The sequence below is a fragment of the Haliotis rufescens genome, unplaced genomic scaffold, assembly GCF_023055435.1.
Source record: "Haliotis rufescens isolate VD_foot unplaced genomic scaffold, xgHalRufe1.0.p SCAF_2, whole genome shotgun sequence".
In the NCBI taxonomy this organism is placed as follows: Eukaryota; Metazoa; Mollusca; class Gastropoda; order Lepetellida; family Haliotidae; genus Haliotis; species Haliotis rufescens.
This window is the reverse complement of record NW_025963890.1, coordinates 38,566,285-38,580,882: the sequence shown is the minus strand read 5'-3', so window position 1 is coordinate 38,580,882 and position 14,598 is coordinate 38,566,285. Positions and strand designations below refer to the sequence as shown.

At 41.0% G+C, this 14,598-nt stretch overlaps 1 protein-coding gene across 2 annotated transcripts in view; it reads right to left on the bottom strand.

Annotated features, from left to right (window-relative positions):
• LOC124126336 (leukemia inhibitory factor receptor-like) overlaps nucleotides 1-14,598 on the bottom strand; it is a 46,123-nt gene that overhangs the window by 2,913 nt on the left and 28,612 nt on the right. Inside the window, exons 9-21 of one of the 2 annotated variants that reach the window (XM_048399934.1) lie at nucleotides 14,174-14,312; nucleotides 13,303-13,451; nucleotides 12,715-12,842; nucleotides 11,737-11,890; nucleotides 11,048-11,136; nucleotides 10,560-10,827; nucleotides 8,895-9,031; nucleotides 7,838-7,997; nucleotides 7,513-7,659; nucleotides 6,851-7,000; nucleotides 5,795-5,882; nucleotides 3,786-3,852; nucleotides 2,176-2,244 (exon numbers count right to left, since the gene is read on the bottom strand). In XM_048399934.1, coding sequence (XP_048255891.1) covers nucleotides 2,176-2,244; nucleotides 3,786-3,852; nucleotides 5,795-5,882; nucleotides 6,851-7,000; nucleotides 7,513-7,659; nucleotides 7,838-7,997; nucleotides 8,895-9,031; nucleotides 10,560-10,827; nucleotides 11,048-11,136; nucleotides 11,737-11,890; nucleotides 12,715-12,842; nucleotides 13,303-13,451; nucleotides 14,174-14,312 — 1,745 coding nt within the window. The remainder of the gene's footprint in view (nucleotides 1-2,175; nucleotides 2,245-3,785; nucleotides 3,853-5,794; nucleotides 5,883-6,850; nucleotides 7,001-7,512; nucleotides 7,660-7,837; nucleotides 7,998-8,894; nucleotides 9,032-10,559; nucleotides 10,828-11,047; nucleotides 11,137-11,736; nucleotides 11,891-12,714; nucleotides 12,843-13,302; nucleotides 13,452-14,173; nucleotides 14,313-14,598) is intronic. The other variant, XM_048399936.1, reaches the window with a different exon arrangement.

Sequence of the window (14,598 nt, the reverse complement as noted above, 5' to 3'; positions counted from 1 at the left end):
TATTGGAAGCAGAGGAAGATCCATCAGCAGTCGAACTGTGCGTCGACGTCTTGCTGCAGCAGGGATACGGTCAAGTCGACCGCATAATACCAACGCATAATCACGGACTTCATCGACAGCGATGGGCTCCAGCAGCTGGTTTTCTGGGCAACGTCGGTTGGAGGAATGTTGTTTTCTCTGATGAGTCTCGCTTTAACGTCTCTTTCCCAGATGAACGGCTCCGTGTGTACCGACGTCAAGGTGAACGTTATGTGCGACCTTGTGTTATTGAACGAGATCGCTTTGGTGGTGGAGGAGTAATGGTTTGGGGAGCCATAAATGCTGTGTTTAAATCACAGCTTGTTATTGTTCAAGGTAACTTGACGACACGACGTTACGTGGCTACTGATCTACATCCAGTTCTTCTTCCTCTCTTAAGACAGCATGGTGGAAACCGGTTAGTGTTTCAGCATGACAATGCTAGGCCCCATACTGCCATCCTGACACGGAATTTTCTTCAGAGAAACAACGTGGAGGTCATGCAGTGGCCCTCAAGGTCACCAGACATGAACCCAATTGAGCACCTGTGGGACGAACTTGGTAGGCGTGTGAGACGACAGCAGATTCCGCCCCGCAATGTTGCTGAGCTCACTCAGGCATTGAAGTATCACTGGAACGCAAACCCGTCTCATTTCATCCGTCGTTTACGTGATTCCATGCCAAGGCGTTTGCAAGCTTGCGTTCGTGCTCAAGATGGACACACCAGATACTAAGGGTCTGTTCAATCTCTCTCCTGTAAATGGGGTTGGAACTGATGATATTGGACACTGCTTTAAGCAGAATGTCTCTATCGTGATCAGTATTTGCTAATATACTTAATACAAGCTTTGAAATGTTCTTATGTTAATAAAATTCACGTTTGAAAATTGGATTGCGTTTTCATTGCCTCTCAGTATACTCCCAATCATTTTTTTTTCAAATAAATTACTCAACATTGCTGCACTTACACAAGTCTTGGCCCAACAACATCCTCCTTGGATGCCTACATCGCAATCCTATACTCACACTTTCATAATCTTTTTAATTCTTACGCTTTCATTCATTTTGAAAAATCCACAAAAAGACACAGAGATGTGTTTGGGGATGGTAAATATCCTGCATTGGGACTGGACATTGTATTCACGAGTCTTGGCGAGGTACAGTAAATACAAAGTGTGTAATATAATACAGGATATTTACCATCACAAAACACAACCCCGATAACCTCTTATTCAAATAATGTTCGTATTATATTCTGTTGTTGAAACATCGTGAGAAAAACTGCTTTGTTATGTAGATGACATTGAACATCGTGAGTAAAACTACTTTGTTATGTAGATGACGTTGAACACCGCGAGTAAAACAACACTGTTATGTAGATGACGTTGAAACATCGTGAGAAAAACTACTTTCTTATGTAGATAACGTTGAACATGGCGAGGAAAACTACACTGTTATGTAGATGACGTTGAAACATCGTGAGAAAAACTATACTGTTATGTAGATGACGTTGAACATCGCGAGTAAAACTACTTTGTTACGTAGATGATGTTGAACATCGCGAGTAAAACTACTTTGTTATGTAGATGACGTTGAACATCGGGAGTAAAACTGCTTTGTTATGTAGATAACGTTGAACATGGCGAGTAAAACTACACTGTTATGTAGATGACGTTGAAACATCGCGAGTAAAACTACTTTGTTATGTAGATGATGTTGAACAGCGCGAGTAAAACTAGTTTGTTATGTAGATTACGTTGATACATCGTGAGAAAAACTACTTTGCAATGTAGATTACGTTGATATATCGTGAGAAAAACTATTTTGTGATGTAGATGACATTGGTACATCGTGAGACAAATTACTTTGTTATGTAGATCACGTTGAAACATCGCGAATAAAACTACTTTGTTTTTTAGATAACCTTCAAAAGTATGTATTTACTTAATCCAGGTAAAAAAGTATCATGGAAAATGTTTTGCGAATTCGGATACAACTTCTTATTAAAAGTCACCATTCGCTAAAAACGCATTCTAATATAAGATTTTTAATTGTTGTCAATTTTGTGACAACAGGTAAATATTATTATCTAAACTATAAAAAGCAGTAAAACTGATTTGTATGCAGTGTAACCAAAAGTTCCTTTGTGTAACATACTTTGGGTCTTGGTGCTGAGACTGTTTTCTCTGGGGCAGATGGAGGGTTTTTGGTAGTAGCACCGTCATCCTACACACGAGTAAGGAAAGCGAAACAGACAAGAAATGGTTAATCGATAGTGATATTTTTGATACAGGTATCATAGTTGTGTTTTGGACCTTAAGTCTGCCTAGTAACGTTACAGGTTTCTGGTTTGTTAGAGTCTATTCTAGACTAAGTATATTCGTTAGTTGCTAAAGGCAAATAAAACTAAATATTGTTTGCTTTTGACTTGTTTTATATGAATAACAATGTTGACCAGATTTTATAGGGGGAGTTATCTATCCTTGCCTAAACTATGCAATACGACTGAATGAATTGTTAATTTTTATCATATTGGAAAAAAAAACTTCACTATTATCCTAGGAAATTAAACCTGTAAAGCAAAAGTGATTTCAAGCTGGCTGCTAACAAGCACGATATTACAATACGAAGCTCAGCAATATATGTGTTATTGATTCAGACTCGAAGCAGTTCTTGCGATACTTCAAGAGTGAGTGAGTGATTATTGTTTTACGCCGCTTTGCAATATTCCAGCAATATCACGGCGGGGATCACCAGAAATGGGATTCACACTTTGTAATCATGTAGGGAATCGAACCCGGGCCTCCTCAGCGTGACGAGCGAACACTTTACCTACAAGACTACCCGACCGCCCCCGATATTTCAAGAAGGGCATGTTCAAAGTTATGTTCATTTAAAGCGACGCAAGAAGAAAAACTGTGATAAAGACATGATATATGAAATACTGGACAGTCGAGGAAGTGTTTCTGTTAGAAACTATAAATATCATAAGTTGTTGAAATATACTGGAATTATTATTAAATTTTATAATGAATGAAGAATGAGCGAGATTGGTTTAACGCCGCTTTGAACAGTATTCCAGTTATATCACGGCTTGTCAGCTAAATGTGCGAGAAAGGTCTGACGCAATCTCATTAAAATCAGATCTTTGTTCTCGCTACCGCTAAACAAAGATCTGAGAGGACATCCCGTTACAGGTCACGTCAGCACGACCTTTCATCCAACCAATCAGAGCGTCGCCTACCAGTTCCTGAAAGTGACAGTCGGAATGTGTTTTCTAATCATGCAACCTCGAAATATTTAACACGGGGTATTCCGAACGACAGTTACAAGTTTTATGATTATATTCATACATTCTAGGCCATCTATGAGCCATTCCAGAATGTTGTTTTGGTCAGTTTTAAATCGAGAATACGTCAAAATATGTTTCGAAGCGTAGTCGCCAGAAACTAGTGCCGTAAAGCTCGAGATAGGTGCCCTCTGATTGGCTAATGTCGATGTCATGTCAGTCATTTCATTGGTCGGTCAATGTTCGCGAAAGGTCGTCCTGACGTGACCCGTAATGGGACATCCTCAGATCTTTGTTTAGAGGTAGCGAAAACTAAGATCTGATTTTAATGAGATTGGGTGCGCCGCGGGCACGGTGCTGACTAACCTACAAACATAATCGGGGCGAACCGGGATTCGAATCCACGATCATAGGTTTCTAACATGATATATAAGCTATTTTTCATCAACTGTTCCTTGTGTTCTATGCCATAACATACATAGTGTCTCTCGCAGAGTTCCGGCATTGTGATGTCCTCGGACGCTTTCCACTTCTTGTACAGAGACCTGCAATAACATAAACAATCATCAATAGTCTGCATGGCTATCGGGGAAATAACTCTCAGTGGGAATTGTAATAGTTATATCACGCCATGTTATCAGTATGGGATGAAAGCCCAAAGTGATTCGTGTCTACATGTTCAGATTGGTGAAACCCACGAGCATGGTGTGATTCTGACAAGATGCTCATGATATTAATCACTGGATTATCTGGTCCAAATCAAAACGTTTTGTGAAGATCCGGGGTAGAATAGGTCGTCACCAACCCTTGCTTGTCGTAAAAGGCGACTTTGCTTGTCGTAAGAGGCGACTAACGGGATCGGGTGGTCAGGCTCGCTAACTTGGTTGATGCATGTCATCGATCCCAAATGCTTGGATCGAGGCTCATCATATCAATCACTGGATTGTCTGGTCCAGACTCGATAATTCACATACCGCCGTCATATGGCTGGAATATTGCTGAGTGCGGCGTTAAACAACCAACCAACCAACCAACCAACCAACCAACCAACCAAGAATCATAATTAGCATTATTCTAGGATTCGAACCCACGATTCAGCGCCGTAAGACCACGGCCAGCACTGACAGGAATCCATATTGGAACCAGTTTCGTCCACGTGACTATTAGGCGATAGAACGCGCAGAGAGTCGAGGACCTATTATAACTGTTCACATGTTTCCGTTTGTCGTTTTCTTCACATCAAAGTTATCTTCCCGAGGCAAGCGTGCCCACTAGCCTGCATCAAAGCCTAGATTTTACCCTTGCCACATCAAGGCCACTTTTCTTGGCTCGACCCTTGCGCCACCTCGCGTAGATCACAAGTTGTGCCCCTTGTAATGAAAACGGGATATCCAATCAGATCGCTGTTCTTATCTCGTATAGTTTCACAAAGATGACGACTACCATAGGCGATGATGCGATTTCATCCCTGACACAAAATCATAGGCAATCGTTGAGTGGTTTACGAGATGAAAAAGACAATTCGTGTCAATAAAGACCGGCATCGCTAAAAACAAATATGTACCAGTCGTGGATGGTAATTTTGTGAAACGTTCTTTGATTGGACTATCGATATGTGCGATAGCCCAATCACATTTAGCGCAGGAAACTGGGCTTGATGTGGCAATGGTAGAAAAAAGACTTTGATAACAAGGCTAGTGGACGCTCTTGTCTCGGTAAGATTCATCAAAGTGTACTCCTAATGTCAATGTTGGGCTCAGAATAATACCCGTTAAGCTGGAATCTGGCGTTACACGGTTAGCAGTGAATTCATGCAATATCACGACTCCATTGCTATCCAAGGTCATTCGTGACCAACTCGTGTTATTCCGGGACAAGCCGAATAGCGACGAATGCTCCAAGGTATAATGTAAGTAGCGGAATATGCCGAATGGACCCTAATTGTCATTCGTCACCACTCGCCCCTTTCCGTAACCTGTAAGAAGACTCGTCCCCCTATCAATGAATGTTATTTGCGAAAATACGACAAACCAATCAGAATGCGCGTATCATTTCAAGTTCTTCGTCAAAGAATCCTTCAGAAATAATTTTTGATTTTACATATGTCTTGCATCTAAAAATATACTCAAGACACAGTTAAATGTGTTCAATCATACTGTATAATTCCACATGTCCCGATATGCTATAAATTGCATCTGAAATATATATGATATGTGGGGAAATATATTGTGAGCCATTACGCAACGAGTTGACAATTATGTTGGGTATGCCCGTTTGCGCTAAGACGGAACCCGGTCGCAAAAATGGCCATGAGAGAGGCACGAGACGCTGTTCGGCTTGTCCCGGAATAACAAGAGTTGGTCACGAATGCCTAATTGTCTGACGGAACGAACGTTTACCAAAGGGACGCAACTCTGCTCAGCGAATTGCGAACTGCATGCTCAGCACAAACTAGACACCAATAGGCAAGAAAGGCGATACACATACCTGCAACAGCGACTACTAATGTAGACGAAGACGATTAGACCCAGGAAGCAGGCGAAGACGATGAGAATAATGAATCCAGCTGCCAGACCTGTGGCATGAAATATAGAAAGAATATATAGAAAGTATATATGAAAAAAACGTTGAGGGGACGACTGAAACTCGTATATTCTGTTTACAAAGCACATGCGTGACCGTTTTTTAGATTTCACATTATAAGTATTAAAATTATTGATATACCGTAGCTGAAGACGACTGAGGGCAGGTCTCTTAAGTGACCCTAAAAAAACATTGTTGTTACAGTTGTTTTACGCCGCAATCAACAATATCCCAGATGTTTCATGGCGGCGGCTTATTAATATACTGATATGGTATGTTATAACCTCTATGTTTAGCAGATACCAGGCTTTACACACCTGACTGAGCCAAGTATCTATTGCCATGTACAGGGAGTTTTACAACGATCAATATCTAAAGACTTTGACGTCATCAAACCGATCCGTCAATTTAATGTGTTGGCCGTAAATCACCTTTGAAAAATATTGGCACTGAAAAACCAATTGTATGTATCTTATCTTGGGTTCGATCTCACGTTCAGCGGTTACCACTGAGTGACGCAACTCTCCATAGCTACAGTGAACTACGGTTATAACGAACACGCTTATAACGAACTGACGGATATAACGGACTATGTTTTTGGTCCTGTCTATTTGCTGTATATATTCCGTACATTTGCTTATAACGAACTACGGTTATAACGAATTAAAATTAGTGGTCTCTTTGAGTTCGTTATAACCGTAGTTTACTTTAGCTAGTTACAGCGCACCATTCCCAAGGCTACCCCCACAGAAACCAACACAAAACGTCACCAATCTCTAGCAAAGCCTCGTTAATCCGGACACAGATAACCCGGGTTCCTCGTCTTCCGGTCTTCCGTGATTCAAATAACATTAAAGAGATGGTTCTGTCGACAGTATATCAAACTTGGGTTGCTTAATGTGTATGGGGTTTTGTTATGGACTGAGGGCGATAGAATCAGAATAGTGGAGCACATCTCACGTGAGTCAATAGGGACGCCGAACTTGGGGTCACTGTAAGGGCCACCCCGTCCCGTGTGAGATATCTGGCGCATCTTCACTGTGTAGTTGAAATCCTTTTTAAGATTCCCAATTACATGGCTGTCCTTCTCACTGGAGATATTCACACTGCCTGGAATGCATGAAACATAATTATATGAACTCGGAAACTCAGATAATCGAACCGGTTTTTTTAAATCGTACTTCAACATAACAGTAAGTGAGTGAGTTGGGTTTTACGCCGTTTTTAACAGTTTTCCAGTTATAGCAAGCGTGTCAGTTTGATGTGGGAGGAAAGCCCGAAGTGATGCAGGTCTCAGACGTTTATCACTTTTGTGAAACCCACGAGCACGGGTATGGTGTTGACAACCTAGAAACATAATCGGGGCGAACCGGGATTCGAACCCACAATCATAGTTTTCTGGCGTGCCCAAGGGACGCAACTCTGCACAGCGAATCGCGGCGCCTTAAAGGTCACCTGTGCCCCCGACAGATATACAACTTAAGCCCACTCAAAGTGCTCCACTATTTCAATTTTGAATAGTTAGAAAGTAATCTTGATTACCAACGATGTAGTTTAACCACTGCCTCCATCGACTGATGGACGTTAACAACAAGGTACTTATCATTAAAGACGTCACGTACCGCACGCAGAGTTCTCGGAGCAATGTTCTATAGAGATGACGGAGATGAAGCCCTGTCCGGAGCATCTGTCCAGCTTCCAACTGACTGTGAGGGCGAGGTCGGGCTTACTTTCAACATCAAAGCTTGTCTTGTCTGGCTTGGCCGGGACTGAAGGATCACAGGATACACATGTACAATATGATCGTCTCATACGTCAGCGTCAGTTGCTAGGGAACCATAACTAATCCGTGAAAGGTACGCTTTATGTATTTGTCCTGAGAATTAACGTTAAAAAATGTAACATAAAAAGAAAAAAAATATTTCCAATAATGTATCCAATACATACCGTCACTATAATTGTAATTACAACGACTTATCGATAGTCCAGAGCTTCCTTTCGCTGTTTCCATGGATACACCAAAACGAATGAGTGCACGATCTTTGCTTTTCATAGGGATGCGTGCGGATCTCTGGGTGCCATTGACAGTTTTCCATTGAATGTCATTCTGTAAAAGATAGAAACGATAGATTATTCAGTTACTAGATTTTAGAAAATGGCGAATCATCTAGGTATTACTATTCCATGTTTCTCCAAATCTCGTAAGACCGCCTCAGTGGTCTAGTGGTAAAGCGTCCACCCAGAGAGCGGAAGGTCCGAGGTTCGATCCCGGTAGTGCCATAAGAAAAGACGTTAAAAGATAGTACTTGTTGATTCCCTGTCTGGCGCTCGGCAGGAAGGGGCTAAAACAAGGACTGATAGGCTCGGTGTCAGTATACTGTCCGGACTAGTATGATTCGGACGATATCAACAGGATGTGTTTTATGAATCATAATACAAAGTGTTCGCGAAAAGGTTAGCGTATCCTTCTCCACCATAAGTGAAACCCATTACGCCAGACCCGTGAAACCCAGAGATCCTTCTTCACCACAAGTGAAACCTATTACACCGGACCCGTAAAAACCAAGAGACACCTCTCCACCATAAGTGAATCCAATTACACCGGACCCGTGAAATCAAGAGATCTTTTTCCACCATAAGTGAAACCCATAGCACGAGACCCGTGAAATCAAGAGATCCTTCTCCACCATAAGTGAAACCCATTACACGAGACCCGTGAAATCAAGAGATCTTTCTCCACCATCAGTGAAACCTCATTACACGAGACCCGTGAACTCAAGAGATCCTTCTCCACCATCAGTGAAACCAATTACACGAGACCCGTGAAACCCGAAGACCACTCACCTTCCTTACTATTAAACATCACAGGAAGTATAAATATAAAGGGACATAACTCCATGCTTATGATACGTTCATCCGAAAGTTCGTATATCCAGACAATGTCACAGTGATGGTAATGTCCGGATAAGTGGGGTTACGATTTCCCCCTAAAAGTTTTGTTTACCTGGCATGTTTTATTTGTTGACCCCCACTGACACCAGAATACTGTCCAGTTGTAAGGTTGGTCAGGCGATGTGGATGTCCAGTACACAGTCACCTCGGTACCGTTCCAAGCACTGATCACATCCGTTGGTGGTTGGACTGAAGACACAATTACAAGGCTTGAGCGTACAGTTTTTGCTTCCACACCCCCTCCCCCAAAACACATACATACATAATAGTCGAGTCTGGACCAGACAATCCAGTGATTGATATGATGAGCCTAGATTCCCGCAACTGGGATCGGTAACATGCATCAACCAAGTCTATCTATCTATCTATTTATCTAGCCTAGATTCCCGCAATTTGGATCGGTAACATGCATCAACCAAGTCTATCTATCTATCTATCTATCTATCTATCTATCTATCTAGCCTAGATTCCCGCAACTGGGATCGGTAACATGCATCAACCAAGGCTATCTATCTATCTATCTATCCATCCACCCATCCATCCATCCATCTATCTATCTATCTATCTATCTATGGATGAAAAAAATGGGGCACACCTAGCACTATAGCAGGAAGTGCACTACTGTCTGTATTTACTTACCGTTCTATTGTTTGTTATAAGTACTCATCATGTTTGTGTTTCAGTGATAATCAGTTCCAAAGAATATTGAGTTTATGCAAATTATCTGAATTCATAATAGGTGAATTTCACATTACATTCGTATGAAATAAAAGATCCAACGATCGGAATTTTGTGAGAATCAGATTGTTAGCTAAATTTGTATTTGCATTGGTGGTCAAAGTATAAATAAAACAGTTTGAAGAAGCGTATTTGAATGTTAGCAGCAATTAACGTTACTAATCAAAATGCTACTGAATCTGTTTTTGAAACGTGATACATTCAGGACATAAACCATAAAGAAACGCCCAACACGTAACAAGAATACATCGCATGTTTGTCCAGTTACGTAGACAACATTGGATCTTTGAAAGGTTAACTGTTTCTTCCGGTTAGTTATGATAATTTATGTTAACAACGTAAGATTGTGTCAATTGGGTTCAACGCCGTTTCGGGGGCACGGTTGGCCCAGTCATCTAAGGCGCAGCGATTCGCTGCGCAGAGTTGCGTCCCTTGGGCACGCCAGAAACCTTTGATTGTGGGTTCGAATCCCGGTTCGCCCCGATTATGTTTCTAGGTTTGTCAACACCATACCCGTGCTCGTTGGTTTCATCAAAGTGGTAAACATCTGACACTTGCATCACTTCGGGCTTCCCTCCCACATTAAGCTGACACGCCGTGATATAACTGGAATACTGTTAAAAGCGGCGTTAAACCCAACTCACTCACTCACTCACTCACTCGACGCCGTTTCGAACAGTATTGGTGTCAAGCCACGGCGTGTAAGCTTGATATGGAGAGAAGCCCGTCATGATGCAGGTCAGACTTTAACCACTTCGATGACAACCATCGTATGGTGTTGAAAACACCTTGAAACATAATCAGGGCCAATCTGAGATTCGAACTTTCTTTCGTAAGATCCTTGCACGCCTAAGGGACGCAACTCTGCACAACTAAATGCAGGGCCTTAAACGACAGGGCCACCCCTGCCCTCTAATCATGTGGAGTGTGAGGTTGCCTGATTAAGAAGGTTTTGTTAAATAAGGGCCCCAATACACACCGTCCCCGAGTTTGGGTATGCGCAGAGAAGACGTTGGGGAAGTTCCGGCGGCGTTAGATGCTGATATCGAGATGACGTAGTCAACGTTGCAGTTGAGGTCGTCAAGTAAAAGTGTTGTAGTTGTCGCTGGACAGACGATTACCATGCCCGTGTTGTTACAAAGCGGCATCATGTAGCTCGTTAAAACCACGGCCTTTTCCATGGTGTTAGTGAACAGCCTTATCTTGTAGTTCGTTAAAATTCCATTGTGGGATTCCTTTGGCGGTGCCTGAAATAATCCACGGGGACTGTGATCAGTGTTTAAACAAAGGTTTTCGCAATGTATCCACGATGGGAATCGAACACTGACCCCTCGGCATGAACAAGCGATTGCTTTAGCTACTGGGCCACCCAAATGAATTAAAAAAAATCCAGGGGTACATGTATGCAAATTTTATACTTTGAATAGAATAACTCGAAAGGTTATGCATAAAAGTACTTGCACGTGCCTTTATAAAAACAGAAATATTCCTCTTCCCGTCGATGCAGTCGTGCGCGAGGAAGCTGCCTTCAGTCACGTTGGGTGCTGCCTCGGGTGCTGCGTTTATACATAATAATCTTAAAACGTTACTACATTATTTCTTTATACATGAGTGAATTATTGTTTATATGTATGTATGTTTGCTATCTATATTATGTATTGCTTTGCTACTTTCTGTATTTTGTAATTCGCAACACACATACCTCAACACTGTACCTTTTTGGAATGTTATTTTTATTTTTTATTTTTAATCCAAAAGGATTGAGGTGATATACTTTCCCAAAGAACGAGTTTTCATTGAGGCCGTTTTGAGAAAAGGATCGAATGAAAAATTGTAAAGTTACGGAAAACGTATGAAATTAATTGGACATTTGACACGTTGTTATTTGCCCTGAACAATACATGTGCTATGACATTGTTTTTATTGCAATTTGTGTAGCCGCAATCGCATAATACAGATTTCTTATGAATATTGAAAAAGTTTTGTCGCTTTTATTGTGAAATATATAAATGTCCGGTTTCCCGCTTTAAAGAAAATAATATACATGTATATCTTTAAGTTGTGCCCAAAACAATATTCTGCCTCTATGAAAAATAGCCCCTCACAGAATATTAAATGGCATTCTCCGAATACTATCATTGCGAGTATCAACTTACCATCTTCACCAGTGGAGTTAGAAACTGTCCTCGGCTCACCCGGGTACCCGTGCCGAGCGGTGGCGGACATGGCCGAGACAGAGAAGTCGTACTTCGTGTTTGGTCTCAGGTCGCTGATCGTGATTTGATTCTCCGACGTGGTTACTGTCATATTCTGTGATAAATGAAGGTTGATAAGGCAATAATATATAGTTGTTTGCAGCATCTACTTGACATGACGAATGAATCAATGTCTTGTACAATATCGGTTGACAAAGTAGAAAAAAACCCTGTATTTCAAATACTTGGGGAATTACATTGTAAGGCATATATACATGTAACGGCAATTTAACAGTTAAGCATTGCAATAAAAAAAAACCCCGCAACATCTCTGGTTGTTACTATTGCCCCCCCCACCAACAACAGCATATACAGACTACACAGGACATGAAACACGTGATGGACAGCAACACACAAGCTAGGTCCCATCTGAATGAAGGTAAAAGAGGCCATCATTTACGTAAGACCCGGTGTAGAATTGGTTTTCACCAACCCATGCTTGCCGTAACTGGCGGCTATACTTATCGCAAAAGGCAACTAACGGGATCGGGTGGTCAGGCTTGCTGACTTGGAATTGGTTGATGCAGGTCATCGTATCCCAATTGCTTAATCGATGCTCATGATGTCAATTACTGAATTGTCTGGTCCAAACTCGAATACTTACAGACCGCCGTCATATAGCTGGAATATTGCTGAGTGCGGCGTTGAACAACAACGTTAGAGATCGGATGGTCAGACTCAGTTGTCTGTCTGATCACGTGTCATCGTACCTCGATGGCGTCCATGGACCTGCCTGTTTTGATTCACTGGTTAGCCTGGTACTGACGCTATTATTTACCGTCAAATTGTTGATAATTCGCGTTGCTCGGTAAATTCGCTCACATCCTGGGGTACTGATATATATGCCATTTATGAATCGAATAATAAACATGAACTTACGGATGTAGCTGATCTTGTGATGACTGTGAAGGTCAGATTTCTTCTATTGGTGTTGTTTCCCCACTTCAACGTCACGTCACGACTGGTGACACTGATAAGTTCTAAGGCCATCACAGGCGCTGGTCGCACTACGAGAACATTCAGTAATTTAAGATTAGAAATAGCGTTTGATGCATTCTTATGCGAAGTGAAATGCTAAGAAAAACAGTTTAATTGAGGCTTTGGATATTATAACCTTGATCAAACAACTTCTGAGCAAGAGTTGTATGACGTCGTTTGAAATCTTTGTGGAAAGAGCATGCTCTATTGTACCTCAAAACTTGTTAAATGGTCGACATAAAGGGGGAGTTGACTACTGAAAAGTTGAAGTCATCCCGCTTGTCATACAGTGACAATAGTATGGAGATATATTTATTACCTTTGATAATCGAGGATGGAATCTTACTGTAATGTAGACATGTAATAGTAGTATCCTTATCACAGGTAAATACCCTACAATATCAGTATGCCACTTATAGTTTCCTGTGATCCCGTAGGATAATCGAGAATAGAATCCTGCACGAATCCTGATATAACCTTATGTCCTACCATAATCCTCTGGGTCAACCGTGAAGGGCATGGACAACGAGTCCTTGACCTTTTTGTTCGTCACAGTGATGTTGAATGTCAGATTTCCCGTCGGGGTGTAGGAGGCGTTGAAACACGATGTCGTATTGCTCACGCTGCAGTTGTGCCATCTACAAAACCATATTGATAAAACTAGAAATCAAACGTTTTTTTATAAATTGCTGTTGTTGTGTAAAACATGTATGTATTTGCCAAAACCTGATTCACACTGCACATTACAATGTTAAAGTAATGTTATTGCCGAATATATTGATATTGTCAGTTGAAGAAATTTGTCACGTTGAAGTTGTGCCATGTACAAACCAACATTTCGAAAATAAGGTCAAAGATAGGAATCAAATTCACTAGGCATAGTTACAAGTGCAAAAAGTACAGTACAAAAGGATTTTTAAATGAAAAATCAAAATGTTTGTGTAAACCAGTTTCAAATGTGCCAACATAAAACATGATTCACACTACTACATCAAATGTATTTCATAGACATACATTGCCAATTGAATACATACATGTACCATTGCTTAATTTATCGACCCCCCTGTCGACAGAAAGAATAATCAAGTCATTAAAACTTTTTAATTCGTTATTATTGTGCATTTGAACTTGTGGGTGATCCTAGATTTGCAGCATGGTATAACTCAAGCAGTACCATACCAAAAGGGGCAGTAAAAAACCCCATTCGGTTTCATGATCTTTAGAAAAATAACATTTTAGATAAGAATTGTGCTCACCAAAAAACGAGCATAAGAGATGCTGAATTAGTATTAATAGATATTTACATACATGTTATTGTGTTTTGATATATGTTGCAGTATGTGGACATGTTTTGTCATACCCTTCCTCAGACGCTGCCCTCCAGACAGTGGTCATACTGATGTCCCAAGGGTGGAGGTACCCGCCCGTGTCCCACGACACCGTCACATTGTTCCAGTCGTTGAGGAGGATCTTCAGGTCCGTCACGTTTTGAAGAGGATCTGAATTGAGATGGCATGTTTGTTACGTTGTCAAACGATACGCATTTGTTTAAAACTATACCGATATTATTCAGGAGAATATATTTAAAGATTATTATATAATTGAATTAAGGAAGATTCATTGACGTTGAATAAAAATCGAAACATATTGTAGTATAGAATTACGTTTGAAACAATCTGTATAAACACTGTTTTATAAAACTTGAAAATGTAGGCAATACACCTACAGGGAACATATGATAAAAAGCTGTCAAAAATGATAAATATACGACAAGTTGTTCCATTA